Raw genomic sequence first — 21,599 nt, forward strand, 5'->3', positions numbered from 1 at the left:
TGCATGTAAACTTGGCAACTGTAGTTGTTTTTATATTCAGATGTGGGTGAGGAAAGCAAGTCCTAGTGTCACCCAAAGGTGACTGGTTTTTGTTCCGTTCTTTTTGTTGTACTTCTGAAACTGGACTTAAGATTTTACATAAATATGTTCTCCATCCCTTGCCCCTTAACAAGCCTCCAAAACTTTACACAGAAACACAAGATTTGTGGAATTATTTGCTCCTCTGGCAAACTTGCATTTCCCCTCAACCCTTTCTCCTCCTCTAGGAGTTGCTGAACTCTTATGCATATAGCAAACAGATACACTGAAAGAGGTTCAAAGACCAAGGGGGTGGGAGAAGGTGAAATGGGGATTTGGGAAGACTGTGGAAATACTAAGTGATCTGAAATTTTAGTTCTGTCTGATATGCAAGGCCACTGTATCCCTCTTGGGTAAAACTCATCTGTGTAGAGATTTATTACTTAACTCTTCTGTTTCAGCAGTACTTGCAAGCCTGTTAAGCCCCAGTGGATCCCAATACCAAGGACAGCACAAACAACAATTGTACAGTCAGTGAAAGCTTTTTGGGTCAGGCATGGCTCTGAACATTGACTGTTTAACTCTTTTTGCAAAGGTCGATGAAGATACATGAAGGTATACATTTGCGTGGAAGGAAGTGAACATACACTGCCTTGCCTGTTGTGAAGTGGGGAAAGGTCTGTCCGTTGCTCCTATTTCTTTATCTAGCAAGTTGGGGAGCCTTGCAAAGGAGGGAGAGCAGTGCTACAACGGTGTCCTGTTGTCTCAGCTGTTTCCTGTTGACCATCATAGGACAAGGCACAAGACTGAAAAGCCAGGGCTTTCCCCTTTGTTGAGGCAGAGGTGTATTGTTTTACTCTGAGATTTGTGTGCATTTTGTCAGACAACTATGGGATTTTGAGTATTTGGAGAACTTTTGAGGCTTTACCACTTGTAGAGTTTGGTTCAATTTTAAGTACTTCAGTACCAGATCAAATTCTGCTAGGGATTCCACACTGACCTCTGCTTGCTTTTGCAGTTTCTAAGACCTACAGTGGGTTAATCCTTATGTACTTGTTACAAGGGTTTTATAATATTGTAATCTTTTCAAGCTAGCTGTTTCCTTCATGGTGCCAATACTTAAAGTTCTTCTCTTTTTCAAAGGTATTGATACTTCTGTCTATCCCCTCACCCCTAGTTGTAACCTCCTAGTATGCAGTAGCAGAATAGCACTGGTTTATGTACATCTCTCTGAGGAAACCCTGGACCCTTGTGCTTTCTCAGTATTATAAGATTCTTTGTACTATATCAATAAGCTGCCCTTTTTATAGGGGCGTGAAATCTTTTGTGTCACTGCTTGCTTCTTCATTGGTAATGACCTTACTCAGTTGTTCTTTGTCAAAGGAGTGTTTTTGCAGCTGCTTAGTATGCTTTGTTGAGAACAATGGGAAGTAGTGTTTGTATTGAAACTGTCCAATTTCAATATAAAGAAAAAAAATTAGTGTTGGAACTACTAATTATGTTCAGGATGATCTTTGATAGCTGTTACTCCAGTGTCAAAGCTCAGCTTTTTTAAAATACTTGTGTCAGCCAGAGGTTTCGCTTGATTTGAGCATGACCTATTTTGTGGCTTCTAAAATGGAAGCACACAATGAGGTTTGTATAGCTACTGGATGACTTCTTCCTCTTCAAACTATTTTTTTTTTTTTTTTTTAAATCCCTCAAATAAAGCTACAGTTATTTCAACAAGAGATGTTTTGTTTCCTGCTTGGTGAATTACTGATCCAGACCTCTAATGGAATTGTGACTCCAGTCTAATTAGTTACTAAACTTAGCTGGCACTCACAAGCACACAAGGGTAATAGACACAGGAAACAAACTGAAATGCGTTACTGTCCTGGTGTCTGAAACAACACTGTTAAAAATTTCAGTTTCTAGTTGGGATTTCAAATAGCAAGAGATCTGAAGTCTTGTCCAAACGACAATGCAAAGGACTGGAAAGTAATTGATTTCACGTGGTCTGTTTTAGACTTGTGTCTTGTTTCCTGACCTGCACTCCATTTGTAAAGTGGGAATAATGACACCAACTTCAATTACTGTTGAGAGTAGGACGGTAAAAACTAGCCCTTCAGGGAGTTGTCAGCTTCAGTGTCAGGTATAGAATAGACTTTTTAGAGAGAAAGATGTTAAGAAGGAAGTAGCTGTGAAAGGGGCTTTTGGTGCCAACAGTAAAGTGTGGCTGAGCTTTCCAACTGGTGACTTCTTTAGTGCTGCCACAGTTCCAGCCTGTGAGGTTGGAGGAAGGATTGCAGTTTCTGAAAGTCTCGAGAGACTTTGAAATGGCTGTGTTTCTAAGCTGTTGGAGCAGCATTTAATAGGGGAGTTCTGTTATGTCCTCCTCTTCCTGGTGTAAGCATTGTCACAGTGCAAGGGCAAAAAAGGCAGCCAAGCAGGTACCGGTGGTCTCTTGGACAGCACTGGACTAAAATAGAGAACCTCCTGGGTATCTGTTCATGTTAATTTTTTTCCCCTCTAACTTTGCTATCTCCTAACAGACTTCTATTACCATTGTGCCCCAGTTAACGGCACTGTTAAGCGTTGGTGCTGCAAAGAAAGGAAGGGGAACAGGAGAGAAACTTAGAGTTATGATCCACACTAACTCCAAAGAAAAGGTGAATTTCTATACAGTACATTTATTGTCATCTTCCCTTTTACTCTTAATGCATGTGCAGGTATGTAATGTGGCTGTGCTCAGTAAAAGCTTTCTGATGACCGAAGCTGTTACTTGCCTGCATTGATGGAAAGATCTCACTTTCTGCTTCTCCTCTAAGCTGGAAGGTGTGTCTGTATTTGCTATAGCAAATGCTGACCATTTTTTGTTCTCATTGAATCTTGAGCTAGAAGTCAATTAGAAACATCTTGAGTATAAAGGCTAGCCTCTAATTTTGTAATGTTTTACTAGTATGCTATTGTAGAGAGCAGTATAGAATGTGAATTTTTCTGTTCTAGAAAAACATTAAGAGGCTGAGATGCAAAAATACAGATTTGAGGCTTCTTTTAAAATTGACCTACTTAACTATATACTGGGCTTATCAAACAACTCTTCTTCTGTATAAACCAATACTAAGTCCTGATTCCCTCCTCTAAATAGGAAGAGCTTTAACCTTTTCCTAATGGAAATGGTTCCTATTTCATTTTCTTGCCCTGGGCAGTACAGTGTAGACTTGTGAAATTTGACCAATGGGAGACACAACAGGAATAGTTAAATATTGGTCAGTTCATTAATAGCCTTATTTCTATCACTACAGTACAACTTTGCCTCAGGTTAAAAACATTGGCTGTCTCAAACCAGTTTCAAATAGCTGTTTGTCTGCATCACAAAACTGCCATTGAGTCTGACACAGAGGTTCATTGATGTAGAGCCCCACATTTCTAAGATATGAGCTTTCAGTGAGATAAAGGACCGATGTCTGCCATGTGTGAACTTGCATTTATAATCTTTTAATAATGTGGCTATTCAATTTTGCTTGTTCTGGTGAACCTCTGTAACAGAAATAAGTGAATTTTCAGTCTTGTCTGCCTATTTTTTTTTTTTTTTTTAATATCTAAAGCAGACTGGATAATGCTTCTGTTTAATGACTTCCATTATTTAGAGGTGATAAAATGTAGTAGTTCAGAAACCTCAGTATGCAGCAGGATTAAAACCTTTCAGAAATAAAAGAACTGGAATAGTGATACGGAGTTGAATACTACCTTGAAGGAAAGGGGGAAATATGGGATAGAGAATGGGAAGAAAGTGAAGTTCACACTTACCTCTGTTTTCTCATCTAGAACTTGTTCTTGCTTTTTGCTGTCATGGCAGGAGTGGGGTATGCTGATCTCCCACCTGGGAGAGAATCAGAACCACAAAGGGCTGAACACTGCCTGTCTCTCTGCTAGAATGTGACAGCTGTTGACCTGCAGTTCTCAGTGGGTTATAGTTGATTAATACTATATTAAAAAAGTCCAAGTGTTTCAACAACCTTAAAAATAAACTATTCTACAGAAAGGGGTATAACTAGTGCAAATAGAAAAGACAAGCTAAAATGTATTACATATTTTTTGAAAACTAAATAGTTAAGATTCAGATGGCTTATTCCTATGAAATGTGACAAGGCAGTTGGATTGATATATACCATATACATACAGATATTTTATATGCATATAAATGCATGGGTTGAAATGCCAGATGAAACCTGCTGTTCTAGGAAATAAAGAAAGGTTCGCGGTATATATATGTTGGTCCTACTGAAGAAAACTGAGCTGACAGTTTGGTACTGCAGTATTTCTCAATAGCTGATCATTACTGAGCTAGTGCTCAGATCTCAGCTGTTGGTCCTTCTCTAAATATGAAAGCCTTCATCTTTCTCCCAAATCAGAACAGCAGAAGGTATAAAGGAAGTCTTGCCTTTGCCATTTCCCTGGTCTTTTAAAGCAGTAGCTTTGAATGCTGTGGTATTATCTCTACTGTTCTATTCTTTCTTTAGCTCTTGGTGCAGGAGGAAAAAAGAAAACTTTTTACATGTTCTCCTAGAGGGGGTTTGGGTTTTGTTTTTATCTGATGGGGGAAATAAGTCTTTTGAAACACCTAGTGCCTTTTTTCTTGAGTTCTGTTTCCCTTAATTTCATGTAGCCTCCTCTTGAGACTAATTCTATCTAACAGCAGCAAGGCTTGTCATCAGCAAATGGTAACTTGTCTTCTCCTGTAGTCTAAACCATTCTATCTTCTGAGTGTTATTTAAAGCTGTCTTTTCCTTCAGTGACAAAAATAAATTACTTTTATTCGGTTGCCTATACCTCTACTGTGCTATAGAAGAGGAAATGGAATCCTCCTGCTCTTGCTTTTACATCATCAGCCCAATTGAGGTTCTGTTCAGGAACTTAATACTGAGCAAGTATCACCCTTTAGTTGCTTTATACAAAGAGCTAACCAAAGGAAGAATATGAGGCCAACAGGATTTTTTTTTTTTTACAGTCTTGATTCTTTTTTTTTAATGTGTAGACTAACTTAAAGTTTATCATTTGATTACCTCAAAAACCTACAGCTTGTTGCTTAGTTCTGAAGTTGGGCTTGCAGAGTTGTCATATTGGTCTTTTCTAGCTGGCTTTTTGAGCATATTGCTGGTATTTTTACAGTTTTGCCTCTAAATCTGAAACACAACTTTTCACAGACCGACTTCTATTTTTATCAGGAGTAGTCTGTCTCTTAGGCAGAAAAATGTCCTCAGAAGAGAAATGACTGACTACATATGTACAGGTAACCTGCTCAATGAAAATAGGTAATATTTTAGGTTTCTTCCTTACTCAGCTATTAGGTTCCTATAAGAAGGCATTATTAAAGCTAAGATACACATTTTCGCTGAGATTGAGGAAGATTATCCTCTGATGCACAAAAGCATTTTTCAAATCAGCTTATTTGAGGATTTTTGTTTTGTGAGGGGAAGATTGGGAGTGAAAGAGGACTTAGTATTCTGTCTTAAAACAGTTGGTTCTTGAAGTTTACTCTTTTAGAAGCCTGAGGAGCTGTGTTGGATAAATTTGCAGATAGTTCACATCGTGAGCAAAAATCTATGGAAAAGAGGACAGATTGGTTTGTCCTGTTATGCTTGTGCAGTGTCATAAAACTCTAGGCTCCTTAATGTTAAAGACACACAAATGTTTTGGATCAGTTGTTTATCTCCAGCTTCTTCCACATTAACTGTTCTGCCTTTTTCTGCTATGGATGAAGTTGTCTTCCTTACTCCTGGTAGAATTATCTGTAAGTTTCTGGTGCTACCCATTCAAACTCATTTCGTTGGTGGACCCATCATCATACTGGTCTTACTGGCAGAACTTAATTTTCTATTGCACTCTCTGCTTATTTCCATCATTTACTCTTTAGAATGCTCAAAAATGCTTTTGAAATGTAAGCCTGAACCCTTAAAGGCAACATGAAGACCTCCAGCAAAATTATTCCTTGTCATTACTTGATATCAAAAGATTTCTCTTTCATTAATTTTATGTCTATTTTACATGGATATTCAGATCACTAAAAGATCCATGATCATTGCTAGGCTGGATCTGGAGGCTTTATACTCCCTGGAACAATGACAAACAATTCATCTTTACCATTTGCATGAACTGAAAATGGAGGCATTTCACCAGTGTATGATAACATTCGTAAGTACCACTTTCTTCTTGAAAGGTTCAGGAACTGATTGACTTAGAAGTAGATGGCAGAATGGATGACTTCCTAATCTCCAGATAAAATTTTGAGACTAGTTCAGTTTTCACTGTGAATTAGATGGTTGTAGAGTTATCTTATTAGGTTGCTTGAGATTTAGTCAACAGAGCCTTCAGGATTATGGCAAAATGGTTGTCACTCACATCATTCTCCTTAGTTACAGCATTTCAAAGAACAATTGAGAACATGCTTTTGAAGCTAAGGGTCTTGTCTCCTGGGAAATGCATTGCAAGTGACTTAGGCTTAGATGAACACTTGGAGCAGGTTTTGTATAAACCTGTTAGTATATACATACTCCAGGATTCTTGAACTTTTGAGCTCATTCACCAAGTTTAAAAAAAACACAAACAAACAAAAATAAAACACCCAAAAAACCCAAACCAACCTCTCCTCCTTTCTCTCAATTGTAATGGCAACAGGTGTTGCCTTTTTACCCAGGAATGCTGTTCTAATCAATTTTTGAAGAAGCACATGAATGAAATATGTATGTTACACTTTCCTTGTAAAATTGGTTTTGGTTATGGGCTATATACTTCAAGTCCTATCACATTATACATGAGTTCTATGCCTGAATAGAGAAGGAGCAAGGTTTACTTCTGCAGAAATCATTCCCCTATGAAACAATCAAACAAAACCGAAACCAAACCAGCCCCAACCCTCCCCCTCCCGAAAAACCCCAAATTCTTCCTGTTTATGCTCCTCTGTTTACATTCGTGATATATACACTAGAGCTACCTGCTCATTTGCTATTTCAGTCACCTACAGCTGTTCTGTGAAAATCAGTGGTTTGAATGTGGTCTTAGCAAGATATTATGCAGTGGGATAAGTTCAGAAGTGTTTGGCCAGCTTTTTACATTTGCAGTTCATCAGAGATTCTTATATATGTTCCTTGTAGAAAAAAAAAAAACAGGAAAAAAAAATCTACATAGATTATTACTTCAAAGAAGAGTGAACTGGTTACTGTACAGCAACAACTATTTTACACATCATGGTCCTGATGTCATTGATTCATAGCATGGTAAAGCAACTGGGATGCTATTTGAGTTTATTGGCCCATAGTGTTCTTAACTGGAAGCGTTGCACTGAAGTTTTACAGCTCCAAAATGTGGAATAAGCATCCCCCAATACAGGATTGTACAAATGTATTACTGAGCTCAAAGAGTGATAGGCTTTACCAGTAACCACCTTCTCTTAGGTTTAAGATAAAAATATACTTTTTTTTTTAAACAAATAACTTCAATAACTGCAAATAACATTATATTTGCCATACAATGAAAAAAATCTTATACAGTTGAGAGAGGACAGAACTAGTCTGCTCAGCATGCATATAACTGTTTCCCAGGTTTCCTTGTTTCTAAACCTGCAGGGAATAAATTGTGTTAGTTTAATTAAGTGATAAATGAATTACCTGTGGCAGGTAACTTAAAAGTAAGGAGGTTAATGGCTGATAAATCATAGGGAGAGTTGTGATACATGAAACTCAGTTTCAAAGGAGGTTTTTGAAAAATTGCATTGTTCAATAAGCTTTAAAGATAAATGTGTGTAACTTTTGCTATCTAACCTCTGAGGTGTCCAGCAGTTTTATTGCAATGTTCTTCCTTAACCTGTCATAATTATACTTCTACAGTCCTGCAGGAGAGAGTCAATTAGTGTGCTATTCGTCCGTGTTGGGGTGCTGATCTTTGATTAAGGGAGCCTGAAAATGGGATGGAAGTGTAAGATACCTGTTCTTAATTTGTGTCCTTACCCTGCAAACACATGAGTAATTTCATGCACATAGCATGGTTTAAATTTGGTCAAGCTTCTGTGTATGTTCATCTTCATGTGACTTCTTAAAGTGAAATAAATGTTTACAAACATGGTTGCCAGTGGCTCAAGGTATATCTCAGTCTTCACTACAATAATTAAGGTAACAGATTCTTGAAATTATATTGAGGTCCAGTTGAAAAGTTTGTATTTTCTGACCTTTTTTTTTCCTCTGCATGTAGCTGTAGATTGACAATATTTTCTTTCAAATTAATTACTGCTATAGATGCTGGCAATTTAATCTATGGACAGTAGTCACGTGTGTTTTACATAGCCATATGGAAAGTCAAAACATATCTTTGTTAAAATAAAGCGTTTGCAAGTAGCATGGAGACTGCCTATTGTATGATTTATTTAAAAAAAAAACCAAAAACAAAACCAAAAAACACGTATCTCCTGTCAAACATGATCTCAAAAAAAAAAAAAAAGTTTGTATACAGCAGCCTAAGGAGGTGATTAGCAGTAAGTCAAAAAGTATGTAAAATGCTTACAAAAGTCTGAAAAACTAGCAATTTTTTTTTCCAAATCTATCAAAACACAGAAATGCTGCTCAAAGTCTACAATGATTGCAGATGAACAAGATACAAAAGAGTTTTTCAAAGAAAGCCATAGCAGAAAAACGGTTTAATTTTTTTCATCTTGTAGGACCTTCAGGAGGTTCTTACATTGCAACTCTACTTTATGGGGAATTATAAAAAAATTGGCTCAAATGAGTGTGTCAGAATAGACTAGTGACCAACTTGACAAAATTAGCAGTAAAATAAATTTCCAGGACCAGATGGTGAAACAGCATTCATAAAAGAAGCAATTACTTAGAGTAATATTCTTTAGCCTGGAAGAGAATGCCCTGAGGGAGAAATTATGCTAGAAATCTGTGAAGTATGCCATGGCGGCAGCCATGGAGTGAGTATTTGCCAGCCCTCATAAATGAAGAAATAGGTAGCAACAATGAGATGAACACAGGTGAACTCAAACAAGAGGAAATACTTCTTTATATGCAGTAAGCTATGGAAATTCTTGCTGCAAAACATAGATGCAAAAGGTTGCATGTGGATAAAGACAAATTCATGGAGATAAAACAGTTGTCACAAACCATTACAGACAAGAAGCCCACAACTACAAAACAGTGAGATTAGTGATGTACTAGAGTTCACAGTTCAAACTGAATGATATAAATAAAGGTCACAAGAAACTAAAACATAGTAAAATGTAGGGACTAGACAACATTCAGTCATAGTATATGTGATACATGCTCTTTCCAAGTGCATTTAGATTTTGCTTGGTTCAGTTCTCCTTATGTTGTTGTAGGATAACTTTTTAGATGATTTTATCTATGAAGCCTTGCTTGTAATGTAAACTGACATTTGCCTAAGAACATATTAAAACTTGAAAGGTTTCACTTAGCTGTTAGGTAAATTAAAAGGCAATTTGAGGGTTGAAATACCTGCAAACTTCAGCTGTGAGTGGATTATTTGAGAAAATCTGATCTGTAGCTGCATTTTTGTGCCCATTTTTTTCAAAGTCTTTCGGGAAAGAATTTTTTCAGACAAAGGTAAGTAGCAACTGTAGTTAGAAGGGACAAACTGCAAGAACAGCTTTGGTTTAAAATGTTTTTCCAGCATTTGCTACCAATTCAAGCTAGAGTATATGTTTTGTGATTAGTCTACAGTGGTTTAGCACTTTTAGCACATTCTGCAGACTAATTATCTACACATCCAAAGTGCCAAATGAATAAAAAGCTAATATTTAATACAGCACCTTCCAGTAATTACAGTTATGTGGAAAAGTGTTTAGTCCCTTTGTAATGAAGGAAAGTATTAAAAATAATAGGGCTATTTCCCATTCATTTTGTTGCTGAAGAACATCACCCTCTCACTTTCTTTTGCAAAAAAAATAGTGTATTTTAGAGTGACTGCATTGAAAAAAGACATAAGTAAATATTAAATGTTTTCTCCCAGTAGTAATTTTCTCAAACATTAGCTTGAATTTGTTTATAAAACTTAGAGTTTTATAACAACACTGAAGCTTTCATTTATGGAACCTTTAAATGCTTTGAATTGTGAAAGGGTGGAAATACCTACGTATGTGCAGCAATCTCAATAAAAGAAAAAACTGCAAGATAAAATAAGGGTCAGATATGAATGTCAAAACCAAGAATTGTCTTACACTATTCCCATAGCTTATCATTTAGTCAGAAATATTTTACAGGAAGTATTAGTTCTATTGTGGTCTGTCTTTTTCAGTTCTGCTGAAGACCTACATTTCTGAACTCAGTGCAATCTGAATACAAAATGTAAATGGTCATTATTCGTAATTGCAATATGCTAAATGCTTATGCAGTCACTATTCAAAAGCTCTTTTGTCAGCTTTTTTCCGTAGTGTTTGTCTGCAAGTATGAGTTCCTATAGAAGCTTAGTTCTTTAGCCCTGCTGAGCAGTAATACAACAGAGCCTCTGTCACGCTCTGTGTGTAGGCTTGGAGCTTTTACTTCCTCTCCTGATCTTTTGATTTGCAGATTTTAAATCCAGAGCGGATCATTACTGTTCTCTGATTTCACTTCCTATAGTGTTAAATGGTCATAAAATGGCATGCAGCAAGCCCAGTAACTTTTTATTGGAACTGACAGAAGCCTTTTTGAATGTATTTCACTCATAATATAAAATTTTAACATGATGGCAGAAGCTGTCCTCTCCCTTGGTAAGTACTTCCAGTACTTAGCCTGAACATTTTAAAAATATGTAGTATCTTCACCTTTTGAATTTTTATCTGTTTTTCTTTTTTTTTCCACTTTTGAGTCTTGTTATGCTTTTGTGTCTTGGAAACCACTCTAGTATTAGAACTTATCTTGATTTGAAGCTACTTGTATGATTATGACCTTCACATTTTTCTCTGAAATACATGAGCTCCCTGAGCCTGTTGCTGAAAGGAAAATTTTCAGGACCTCAAATCATACTTGTGACTTTTCTCAAACGTCTTTTCTTCATGTTGCCATTTTGATTTTTAAAGGACACATTATTTCCATGATGGCCTTCCTAGGGATGCATACAATTATGATTTTACCTACGATTCTTGTTACATTTGCGAACTTCTAGCTAAGAGTAGGTGTATGCTCTAAGACCAGATCTGGAGATCCGTTTCCTGATGGGACTTTCTCTCTTTCCCCCATACTTTTTAAAGCTGATACCGTAGTGCAGTCTTACCAGCAGGGTCTGTGTATTTTTTGTAACAAGTTACATTTAGTCTTTAACTTAAGAGTCTCTTTAGGAATTGTGAAGAGGTTGTTTTGTTGTTGTTTTTTTCTTTTGGATCTTTCCTGAAATGCATGCTATTTGTCAGCTATTAATATTATTATCCTGTAATGCAACAGTTCCTATAACTCATAAACTATTCTCCTTAGCTAGAATTACAACAGGTGAGGTTTTTTTCAGAAACAAAGGAAAAATCTTCACTGGAAAAAAACCCTCTTAATTTTTCAAGAAAATTCCTAACTGCCAATAGAGTATCAATTTTTGCTTGTCTTGCAGGAGAAGGAAAGCTGTTTGCTGTCCCTTCCTATTTGTTACTTTCCTTGTAACACACTAAAAAAAACCCCTGGCTTAATTGTGAGATTGTTTTCACTGAGAGCAGTCCCTTCTAGTGAGCAGTACATATTTTATACTTATGAATTTGCTTTATTTATTGCATTTACCATCTTGCTCTCCTTTCCCAGAAAGTGAAATTTTCTTCCTAAGCCTAAATAACGTATTAAGTAGAAGCAGATTTGATGCATAAACTTGAGGAACGCGCCACCTAGTGGATGATCACAAACTCATTTTCTCATTGCTCCCGTTCAGCTAGAAGACTTAAGGTTACATTGGATTACTTTACATATTAACCATGTTTACTGCTAGCTCAGGAAACTGATTAAATAGTAGGATTTTCTTTCCCCTTTTTCTTGTGGGGTTGGCGGTGGTGGTGTTTGGAGAGCTGGGAGAGGGGAAAGGTAAAATGGGGATTTACATTAAAGAAAGTTTCAAGTTGGAAAAGATGTTGAAGTTCCCAATAAATTTTTTAACATAGAAATCAATTACAAACTATGGTGATTGAAATGGCCATCTTCAAAACTAGTTTTCCTGGATGTCAGAGGAAAGAAAGTATCTCAGCAGAACAATTTTCTGTGTGGGGGACAAAAAAAATCTTTCTTCATTCAGTATCAGACTTGGCCTTTCCCTTGTACAAGAAAAGATGCGGTGAACTTCTTTAAAGCAGGACAGCAAAATGGAGGGAGTGGAAGCCTGTCCGCTTGCACCTCAGGCATTTGTGCTTTTAAAGGCAGACCAGGGGATATGTGTTACATTCCACTGTGAACAGAAATTATTAATTGGAAGAAGTGGGATGAGGTAATATGTTGCTCTGCTCTCCCTGTTCTTATGTCCTATAATGTCCATATCCATCCTCATATGGATGAATAAAATTTGTCAGAAGGCAAATTTTTTGTTCCCTCAAAGTTAAGTCCCCCATCTTTCTGTCCTGCTTTTAGAGTTGGTATTTGAGTTGTATATAATGAGATTATATCCAAATATATTTTCTTATTCTTCTGTATTATAAGAAATAGTTTATTTCTTATAAATTTCTTACTGAGAGAGGAATAGATAAAGTCTTGTTTCTTCTTATGCACTGTGTATTTGGAATAGACACTACATTCTGTAGATGAAATCAGATGCTGAGGAATCAGACACGTCTTTTGGAGATGCTTAAACTTACGTGTCCAAATGATAAACTAGCCTCGAGAGTGATGCCTGTAGACACATGTAAGATACCACTTCTGAACTGAACAAAAAGAGGAGGCAGGAACAAGAGCCTTTTCCATCCCTATTCTAGTTCACTGAGTTTCCCTGAAGTATTCTGTTTACTAAATGCCAAACAGGGTAAAAAAAATGTGTCAAGTAAGTTGGCAATTTGAGGTAAACTGCTTTTAATTCTTACTTCATGACTACAGCCTGTCTCTTGATGTGAGTTGTTAGGGACATGCCAAGTGTTACAATATTATCTGGTTTTGGAGGCTGAGTCTTAGTTGCTTTTCTCTTTCTTTTCTTTTTTTTTTTTTTTTTTTTTCCCTAAGAATGAATAAGTAGATTAATTTTTTTTGCTGCTGCTGCCTTTGTTAACCTTAGCATTTCTATAAATAGAACACTATGCTGAATAAATAGATGTGCAAGATTTGCTGATAGAGTACAAATGTAATGTGTTGCTTACTTTTGCCACATGATATAAAAGCACATAAGCAATATATTATCTTTAAAGTATCACCGGTGAAGCTTGGTGTCAGTTATATAGTGGATGTTAGAGTCTAAAGGCAAATTTTCCTAATAAAGCAATTCTTCTATGCATTCCTGATGTTAGGAGTGGTATAGGGAAGCTGACATTGGTTATTCTGTTCGGAAGTACCTTCTGAATTCAAAGGTGTCCCCACAGTATATGGCATTATTTCATCTGGTATTCTGACATTGCTTGGTCTGCATAGTGTACATCCGTAACATGATTTTTTCCTTCAGTTCTTAGAGGAGTGATTAATTTCTTTCTTTAATAGTCATATTATGGAACAGAGGTGATGTCACTTGCTGCAGATCATATCAAATGCATAAGTTACTAAAATTGACTATATTAAACTTCCACAGTACAATATTACATTTATACAAAAAGTTCTTTAAATAGAGCTGTATTATATTTTTAAGAATTTGTCTTTGTTTCCTTGTTCTTTTTTAACTTTATGTTGAGTTTTCTGTTATGCTGTCCATTGAGAAATGCAAAATGACATAGCTCACTGAAACCAAGTATTTAATATCAAAGTAAAGGAATAAGTTGTACACTCTATACTTCCTCTTCACTGTTCAAAAGCTTATGAAACAGCCTGCAGAAAAAAAACAAAACTTAAAACGATCTTAATAAATTCTTGGATGTTGGGGAAGGAGTTTTGGTTAAATTTTTTCCACAGATTGAACTATACTAGAGTGTAAATCTAGATTGATTGATTGATTTTTCTCCAGGCAGGTACATTTTCAGGCCTTCAGTCTTGGGCAGGCTTAGAAAGGTGTTAATTTATACCTAGTTAGTTTTATAGCAAGTTAACTTGTGCGGACTGTAAGACCATCATCCTCGAAACATTTATTAATAGGAGTTGTACTTCCTTTGTGAGTAGCTCTATTAGTCCAGGGTGGAGTTCCTTTGCTGCAGCTGAAATAAGTATGGGTGAAGGTAGTGGTAACTTCAGTAAGTATGAAGAAATAACTGTCTTCCCATCACCTTGTTAGTGGGTTATTTGCTCAGGCTTCATAGTTTCATATCCTTTTGCCAACATAGTCTTGTTTTATCTTAAAAAAAACAAACAAAAAAACCCCCCAAAAAAAAAAACCCAAACCTGTCAGCAGTGTATTTCAGTAGGGCTACTGGCACTAAGTGGGTTATAGTAGCTTCATGTGGTGAAGGGGAGGCAGGGGTAAGGGGGGAAGTAATCCTTACTCTTTTAATAGATGAATGGCATTCATTCTTCTGCTAAATCAAAATAAAAATCGTACCAACTCCAGTCTGAGTTCCTCTGAGATTCGAAGAACTTGAGACTGAAATTACTGCTTTGCAGTAATTGCTTTTCTTTTTAGATCAGATGTCATATGGTTTGTTTTTCTGACCTTTCCCCTAATCTCGACGTGTCCCAAGGGTAAATCAAGGCTTTAGGTCCAGCATTCAGCACTAGTTTATGCTTTCTTGGTTTGGGGGGCCATGGAGGAGGGGGAAGAAGTGGGACTGTCCAAGCGACATGCTCACACACACAGCACTTCCTAATAAGGTGGTGTTGCACTCCCCTTCATGGAGGTGCGCTGCATCACTAGAAAGTAAATAAATATGCATACCTGCAGAACAAGTCACCTCCCCTTCATCCAACTTAGAGACAATAATACACATTAATGAGAAAATAGGGGAGGAAGTTACTTTTGACCTTAGAGTCAGTTGTCCTTCTAGGGTGAAAAATAGTAAAGCATATAGCAAATGCATTAGTATAACCAGATTTAATGTACAAATCTGGTCATTCTTTTATTTATGTATGTATTTGTAAACCTGAGAGGGCAGTGTTCAGTACACTTGAATTCCTGCCTGTACTGCATCACCATTGAAATGTTTACACAAACTTGTACTTATGATCTTGGTTATAAATTTTACTGAATTGTGTTCTCTGAATGGAACATTAAAATACAGGCCATCATGGGTAAATTACTGTTACTATTAAAGCAGATCTGAAAATGTCTTTTTCTTTTTTTTTTTTTTTTTTAAGAAGCAGAAAACTTCTAAAATTAAGAGGTAGCTGTGTTGTATGGCAAATCCAATGCATTAGCACTAGATTTAAGAAAGTTGTTGGCTCACCTCTGTTTTTATTGGAGCTCATCACAAGGTTGTGGATTTTAAGAGAAGCAGAGGTGGCAAACGTGGAGTATTTCTTAAACTTCTTTCATAAGTGTCTTCAGAGACAAGTGATATTATGCTGTATTGTTTCTGTTTGCTTTCTTTAACTTTGCTGTTAAGTGCTTGATAGCACTTATAAGTCAGACTAATTTTTTTTTTTCCCTGCTAAGACAAATGCCACTGCAATCTTCCAGCATGCTTCTAACTTAAATATTATTTGCACACACACAGGGGGCTGAGTTTTATATTTAACTGTAGCTGATGAACAATTGTAGTACTGATTATTGGTGAGGAAGAAAAAAGGTTCTAGCTGGACCACACAGGGTTATTGCTTTTTGTTTGCAGCAAACATATTCCCCAAAGCAGGACTGAAGCCTGTTTTGTTACTCCTGTTTAAATTAAACCACCCTTCCAGTAAACTGTTACCTTGTAAGTTAAAAATGAAAACAATGTAAGCTGGATCCCTTGTGATCTCAGAGCTTTTTTGGCAGGAGAGAGAGAATTGCTAACATATTTAATGCCTTTTTTTAAACTTCATGCAGGCACACATCTATTCTTTGGGTGCAACGTTGAAAGCAGCAATAGAATATATAGTAGAACCTGAGACAGAATCAGAATTTGGGCAAGATCTGCATACTCTGCTGGAACAAATGCAAGAAGAGAATCCTGAAAATAGGCCAGATATTGAGGTAAAACAGCCCTACATAGTTTTCTGTTTTTCATGTTTTTGTGTTTTAAAGAAGTGACAAAAATATTTCTGTATGTGTGCTCATTAATAGAGAGATGGTCTTTATATGTAATATGCTCAGATTTTGCAAGAAAGCTGAGGTTTTCCTAGACTTAGCAGAAATTCTTCTTTCTAATCTAATGGTGATACAACCTGAAAAGCAGATGTAGATATTTTACAGTGATTCAATTAAGAAGGTTGGGTGAATACACTTGTGGATCTAAATTTTCTCACGAACTGTTTCTTCCCATTTAATATTGAGTTTACAGAGAGGTAAGAAGTTAGAAGTAAGAGCACAGGCATTATGCTGTGAAATTTGCATGGTGCCTCAAATGATGTTTGGATTGCGTTTAAGAAGGGGATGGAGGTAGCCACACAGCAGGAAACCTCTGTTCCTTGGCATGTTCAAAGCAGTGTTGTTCAAAGCGTTACTACTAACTAGTTCTTCTGTAAATACATAAATGTTTAATAGTATTTGATTAGACATCTTAATTGGTTTTGTATTTTATTCCACTTAGCCTCTTATTTTACCTTTAGTTTGTAGAAAGAATTTGAAGATATATAGGATTTTTCAAGAAGATGTTTTCAAAGAATTTACATTCTAAATATTGCTTACCTAATACAGTGTTATTTGACATTAATGTGTGAAAGTTTAGCTTTAATGCATTGTTTTTGCAGACTTTCAGACTGTAGCCAGAGAATAACAGTTGTCCAAATGTGACTTTTCTTGGATTCAGTTCTACTTCAGAATAGTGCTATCTACTTTTCTGTTCCTTTTTTTTTTCTCTGAGCTGATAGCATAAATTCTAAATGGTATAGCACCTATAAGCAATACTTTGCAGAAAGACCGCTGCAACAGAAGAATGAATAGATTTATTTTTATGAAGCAAATAGTATTGGCTCCCTGGTTGAGGACTGCCTAGGCAGGAGACCATTCCTGACATAGAGCCTGCTTGATCAACTCCTGTATTTCTATTTGTTTACTTTGGAGCATAGTCAGGAAAGGGATTGTATAGCACTCTCTATCATCTCCAATTGGTCTGTAGTCCCCAAAAGCTTTGGTGACTACTTACATCAGCCCAAAAATAGAGTGGGTCAAGGCTGGTCTGGGGTAATACACGAAGGTTGCTTTGTGACTCTGTTCTCTTTTCCATTCTTTTTCCACTGGGCCATTCATGGGTAAAAGGGAGTGAGGGGAGCTATATGGAGGGAAAACCCATAGACTTTTCTAGGCGTTTCACTAAACTCCAGCACAGCTTGATACCTGTCTCACCTTTTCCTGTCCTTCCTCAATCTGATATGTGAACCAACAGCTGATTTCTTCCTTCCACTCACAACAGCAGAAGAGCAGCTGAGCAGGTTAATGGGAAAGAAACAGCAGCTCCTCAGAGCAGTATGAGGTCTCATCAGTGTTTATCTAGGAACAGTTACTGAGGAAACAGTGGGATGCATTTGGAAAGGCAGCTCTCTTCTACTTCCCGTCCAAAGTGACAGGTTTTTACATGTGTGAATGTCTGTAGTTAATCATATGTGATACCAATGCTAATGCCATCAAATGATGCTCAAGCTACAGATAAGAGATATGTAATACTGTTTCTTCTTGTGATCTGATAATGATTGCTTTCTCTAATTGGGAATAGTGCTTTCTAGATATTTGTATTTTGCATTTTTTAAAAGATTCAGGATGTACTTTTAATGTAATTCCAGTAATAAAAACATCATCCTGCCTATGTCACTCAATTCAAGTGAATCACTGGCTGTTTAAAAAATAATCCACGCTTTAGCTTTTTTACGTTTTCAGTATGTTATTCATAAAAGGTAGCATTTAAGATTATTAATTTTTATCAGTTGTTCTTAGTGTTCTAACTGTAGGCTAGAACTTGAACTGTATTAAATAATTTCCTGATAGCCCATGGTAAAAATGAGAAATTAATTCAACCACATAATAGAAACACATGGTATAATGAACAGTGCAAGAAAGACCTTCAATGTAGCATCATATAAATTCAGATGTACTGTGTGAGTTAACATGATTCACTTTAGTCAAAATTCACAATTCTATTCATTATTAAATAAGTATTTAACACTAATTTTCTCTAGAGCATTTTGTCATTATGTGAAGAAAAACTGAAGATTGCTTCATCAAGTAATATTTGTCGAAGCCTGTCTGCTGTTGGAAGAAGGGTTCTTTCAATTGAATCATTTGGTGCTTCTCAAGGTAACCTTAAAATGTATTTAGCCTAGAACTTTATATTGCATGACATATCTAATGATTTTTAAAATGCTGTGTTTGTGTACTTTCCTGTTATAGGTTCCTTTCTAGATATCAAAAAAGTTATTATTAAATATTTGTAGATTGGAGGTGGGGAGGAGGGGACATACAACTCTTAATGAACATGATTAATATATTTAGAGTGTCTTTTATGATTAAAAGTGACTTGTCCAGAAATAATTAATTTGTGTAACGTACTAAAGATACATAACAGCAGTGGTAGGAAAAAGCAATATAAAGATTTACTAGGAAAGATTAGAAGGTTTAAATACACATTTAATATAAGCATCTGTTTTTGCATCTAGATGTCTGTGATAACATGTGGAAGGGAAGAATGTGTCAGAGAAGTTTGGGATCTAAATTATATTCAAATGAGAAAAACAACATAGCAGATGATTCGTCTGCAGTGGAAGATGTGACAGCTGCCTGTCATAAGGACTCTTCTATAGTTACTATGGTGACTGGCAGAGAAAGTGGTTTGAAGGAAATGCAAATTGATCTGGATAATGAGAAAACTCAACATTCTCAACCTGCGACTCAACCTAAAAAGAGCAAAGAAGACGACAAACATGCAGCGTATACTGACAGTTTTGCTAGTGTTGCTTTGGATATAAAATCATGTGTTATTGACCTGGAGAGAGATGGCATTTTTAAGAAAGGTTCTTTGAGAAAAATTAAAACATTTCCAAAGCTACCACTTGAACCTGCAGATACAAATAACTTTTTTACTTCTGTAACCAACAGTGGACCACTAGCTAGGAAAAATTACTTGCTAACACAAGAGTCACTACCTCTAGACAATAATAATGAGGTTGCTTTTTCAAAGGGAAATCTTAATTCATTTGCTATTAGTAGTCCACCAAAAATAGAACCAAAGAATCACCAGGTTAATGATCTTCACTTAGAAGCTCCATGTGTATGCACACAGGTGTCTGGCATGAATCTAGAAGAACATATGTCACTTATTAATGGTAAAAAGATAGGTTTTGCTTCATCTGATCATAAAGAAGACTGTTCTGATGCTACCTCTGAAATGCCAAATACAGCTGGTATGCTAAAAGGCCCAAATCAATCAATTGCTGGAGCAAAAATGCTAGACAATTACATGGCGTTGGAAGACTCTTCTGAAACTTTTCAAGGGTCAAATGAAAATTCTTTACCACATTTTAACAAGATGGCTTCAGTGTTAACGACAAAACCCAGTGGGAACAGATACGGATCAAACCTAATTAGGTCTCCAGAATTAAGCAACGGTGCAATGAGCGCAAACAATAATGAAGATAATCTTTGTGGAGGCAGAGGGTCAGAAATCAAAAGTAATGAGCAGGTAGTAAAAATAAAGTCTTCATTATATAGTTGCTGTAGTCACTTATGTGGAGATGAAATGACTTAAATACTGTGTGATTTCTTCCCCCCTTGTCCCCTTTAGCATCCTGGAAAATCGAATTTTGCTAGTCTGCACACTTTAAGAGTTAATATTGGAAACTGGTGATCCTTTTTTCCTCTTTAAAAGTAAAGTGCTGCAGTGAAATTTATGCTATTGCAAAATCAACTTTCTTTTTTTTTTTTTTTTTACAAATGGAGTATACTCGCTAGTGTGCTAGAGCAGTATACTTAATAGTTGATTACATTTGTAAGAGAACATTACCAAAGCATATGTAGATTTTTAACTCTTTGTGTTACTGTCAGTGCATAAAGTTCACTACCTTGCAGTGGGCCTCCTAGGTGCTTACAAAAATTGCAGAGTACCTGACTGTAAACCTGACCTCATTGAAATCAATGGCAATATCCCATCTGCTTCAGGAGGTGAAGAGACTCCACTTTTTTTTAATCTACATGTACATTTAAGTTTTCAAAAATTGTACATATGCTGTATCTGTTCTGTGTTCTTAAATTACCACCTCTGTGTTTGTTATGTATAATTCATGATAGAATTCAAATATGTGCACAATATGATGTTGTTGTCTCAAGCATTTCATCCTTATACATAGACAAATAAGAAGAGGGAGAGTTGATAATTAGTCTACTAGAACTTGTTGATAGATAGTTGTAGTGTGGTCTCTGCTCAAATTACATATTCTCAGGGTGGACAAGTTTGGTCTCTGACTAGATGGTTTTCTCTTGTGCCACACTCAAAGAGATGTAAACAATCCATGTGATAAGAGAGCTGCTGGGTAAAAATGCAGGATGGTTGATGATTCTCCAGCCTTGCTGTGAGTTGATAAAAATGAGCAGCACAAACTTCACACATTTCATTTCCAGAAATTATGCTTAGGTGAAGATGTTGGGTTTTTTTTCTTACTTGTCTACTGACAACTCAGCCTTGTTCTCCTTGCCTAATAGCCAGTCTTCCAGCCATCCCATGCAGTGTTATGGGTAGGGTTATGTTCAGTCTGCATCCATCCTTCTTTTCACCTTGCCCGAACACCTCCACTGGAGTAGTAACCTAGGACTGTCAAGTATGTAAATTGCCTTTGGTTCATCATAGCTAAAAAATTAATGTAACATTGAAGATTGTTCTAACTGCTTTTTTCCCTTTCCTGTCTCTCCTCCCCTCAATAGCATGTGTGCTTATTAAATTCATAGTGCAGGAGGACAGTAAATAAGGATAAGTACCACATGGCATGGTTTTGCTCTCTGAGGGAGTTACTCATTGTATGCATATTGAGTCCTTTATTTAGTTTTTAAATCCTGCAGGTGCATTCTTCAGACTCTGGGAAAAGATCCATTTATTGTAGACACATGCTTCCCCCAACACCGTCCCCCTTCCTGCTCTGGACTATGCAACCTTCATATTCAGAAAAGAGTGGAAAGTAATAATCAGATTTATAATCATTCCGAAGTCTTCTGCTTTTGCTGTGTCATTTGTTACTCTGGATTTACATGAACCTGCTTCATTTGGTAGATGTGCTTGTATTTCTAGCAAGGATCACAGCAATTTCAGTCACTGACTTCTTGTGAGAAAGCTTGTTAGCATACAGAAATCTAGATATGTCTTAGTATTCCAGCAACAGAAACAACTGTCTTTCATCACATGTGCAAATCTCTTTTTTTTCTGAATGGAGTTTTTATTTTTTTATGCTAAACTGTGTAGACCTAGG

General features: G+C 36.4%; 1 protein-coding gene across 6 annotated transcripts in view; it reads left to right on the forward strand.

The window, feature by feature from the left end:
* KNDC1 (kinase non-catalytic C-lobe domain containing 1) overlaps window positions 1-21,599 on the forward strand; it is a 68,716-nt gene that overhangs the window by 10,023 nt on the left and 37,094 nt on the right. For 5 of the 6 annotated variants that reach the window (XR_003925751.1, XM_030030268.2, XM_030030267.2 and 2 more), the window contains exons 4-6: window positions 16,042-16,188; window positions 18,327-18,444; window positions 18,804-19,825. Coding sequence is in view for 5 of the 6 variants with exons in the window: in XM_030030268.2 (XP_029886128.1) it covers window positions 16,042-16,188; window positions 18,327-18,444; window positions 18,804-19,825 (1,287 nt within the window). In the remaining variant the exon portion in view is untranslated. Of the gene's footprint in view, window positions 1-2,460; window positions 2,670-16,041; window positions 16,189-18,326; window positions 18,445-18,803; window positions 19,826-21,599 lie in introns of those variants that run through there. The other variant, XM_030030269.2, reaches the window with a different exon arrangement.

The sequence above is a fragment of the Aquila chrysaetos genome, chromosome 11, assembly GCF_900496995.4.
Source record: "Aquila chrysaetos chrysaetos chromosome 11, bAquChr1.4, whole genome shotgun sequence".
Lineage (NCBI taxonomy): Eukaryota > Metazoa > Chordata > Aves > Accipitriformes > Accipitridae > Aquila > Aquila chrysaetos.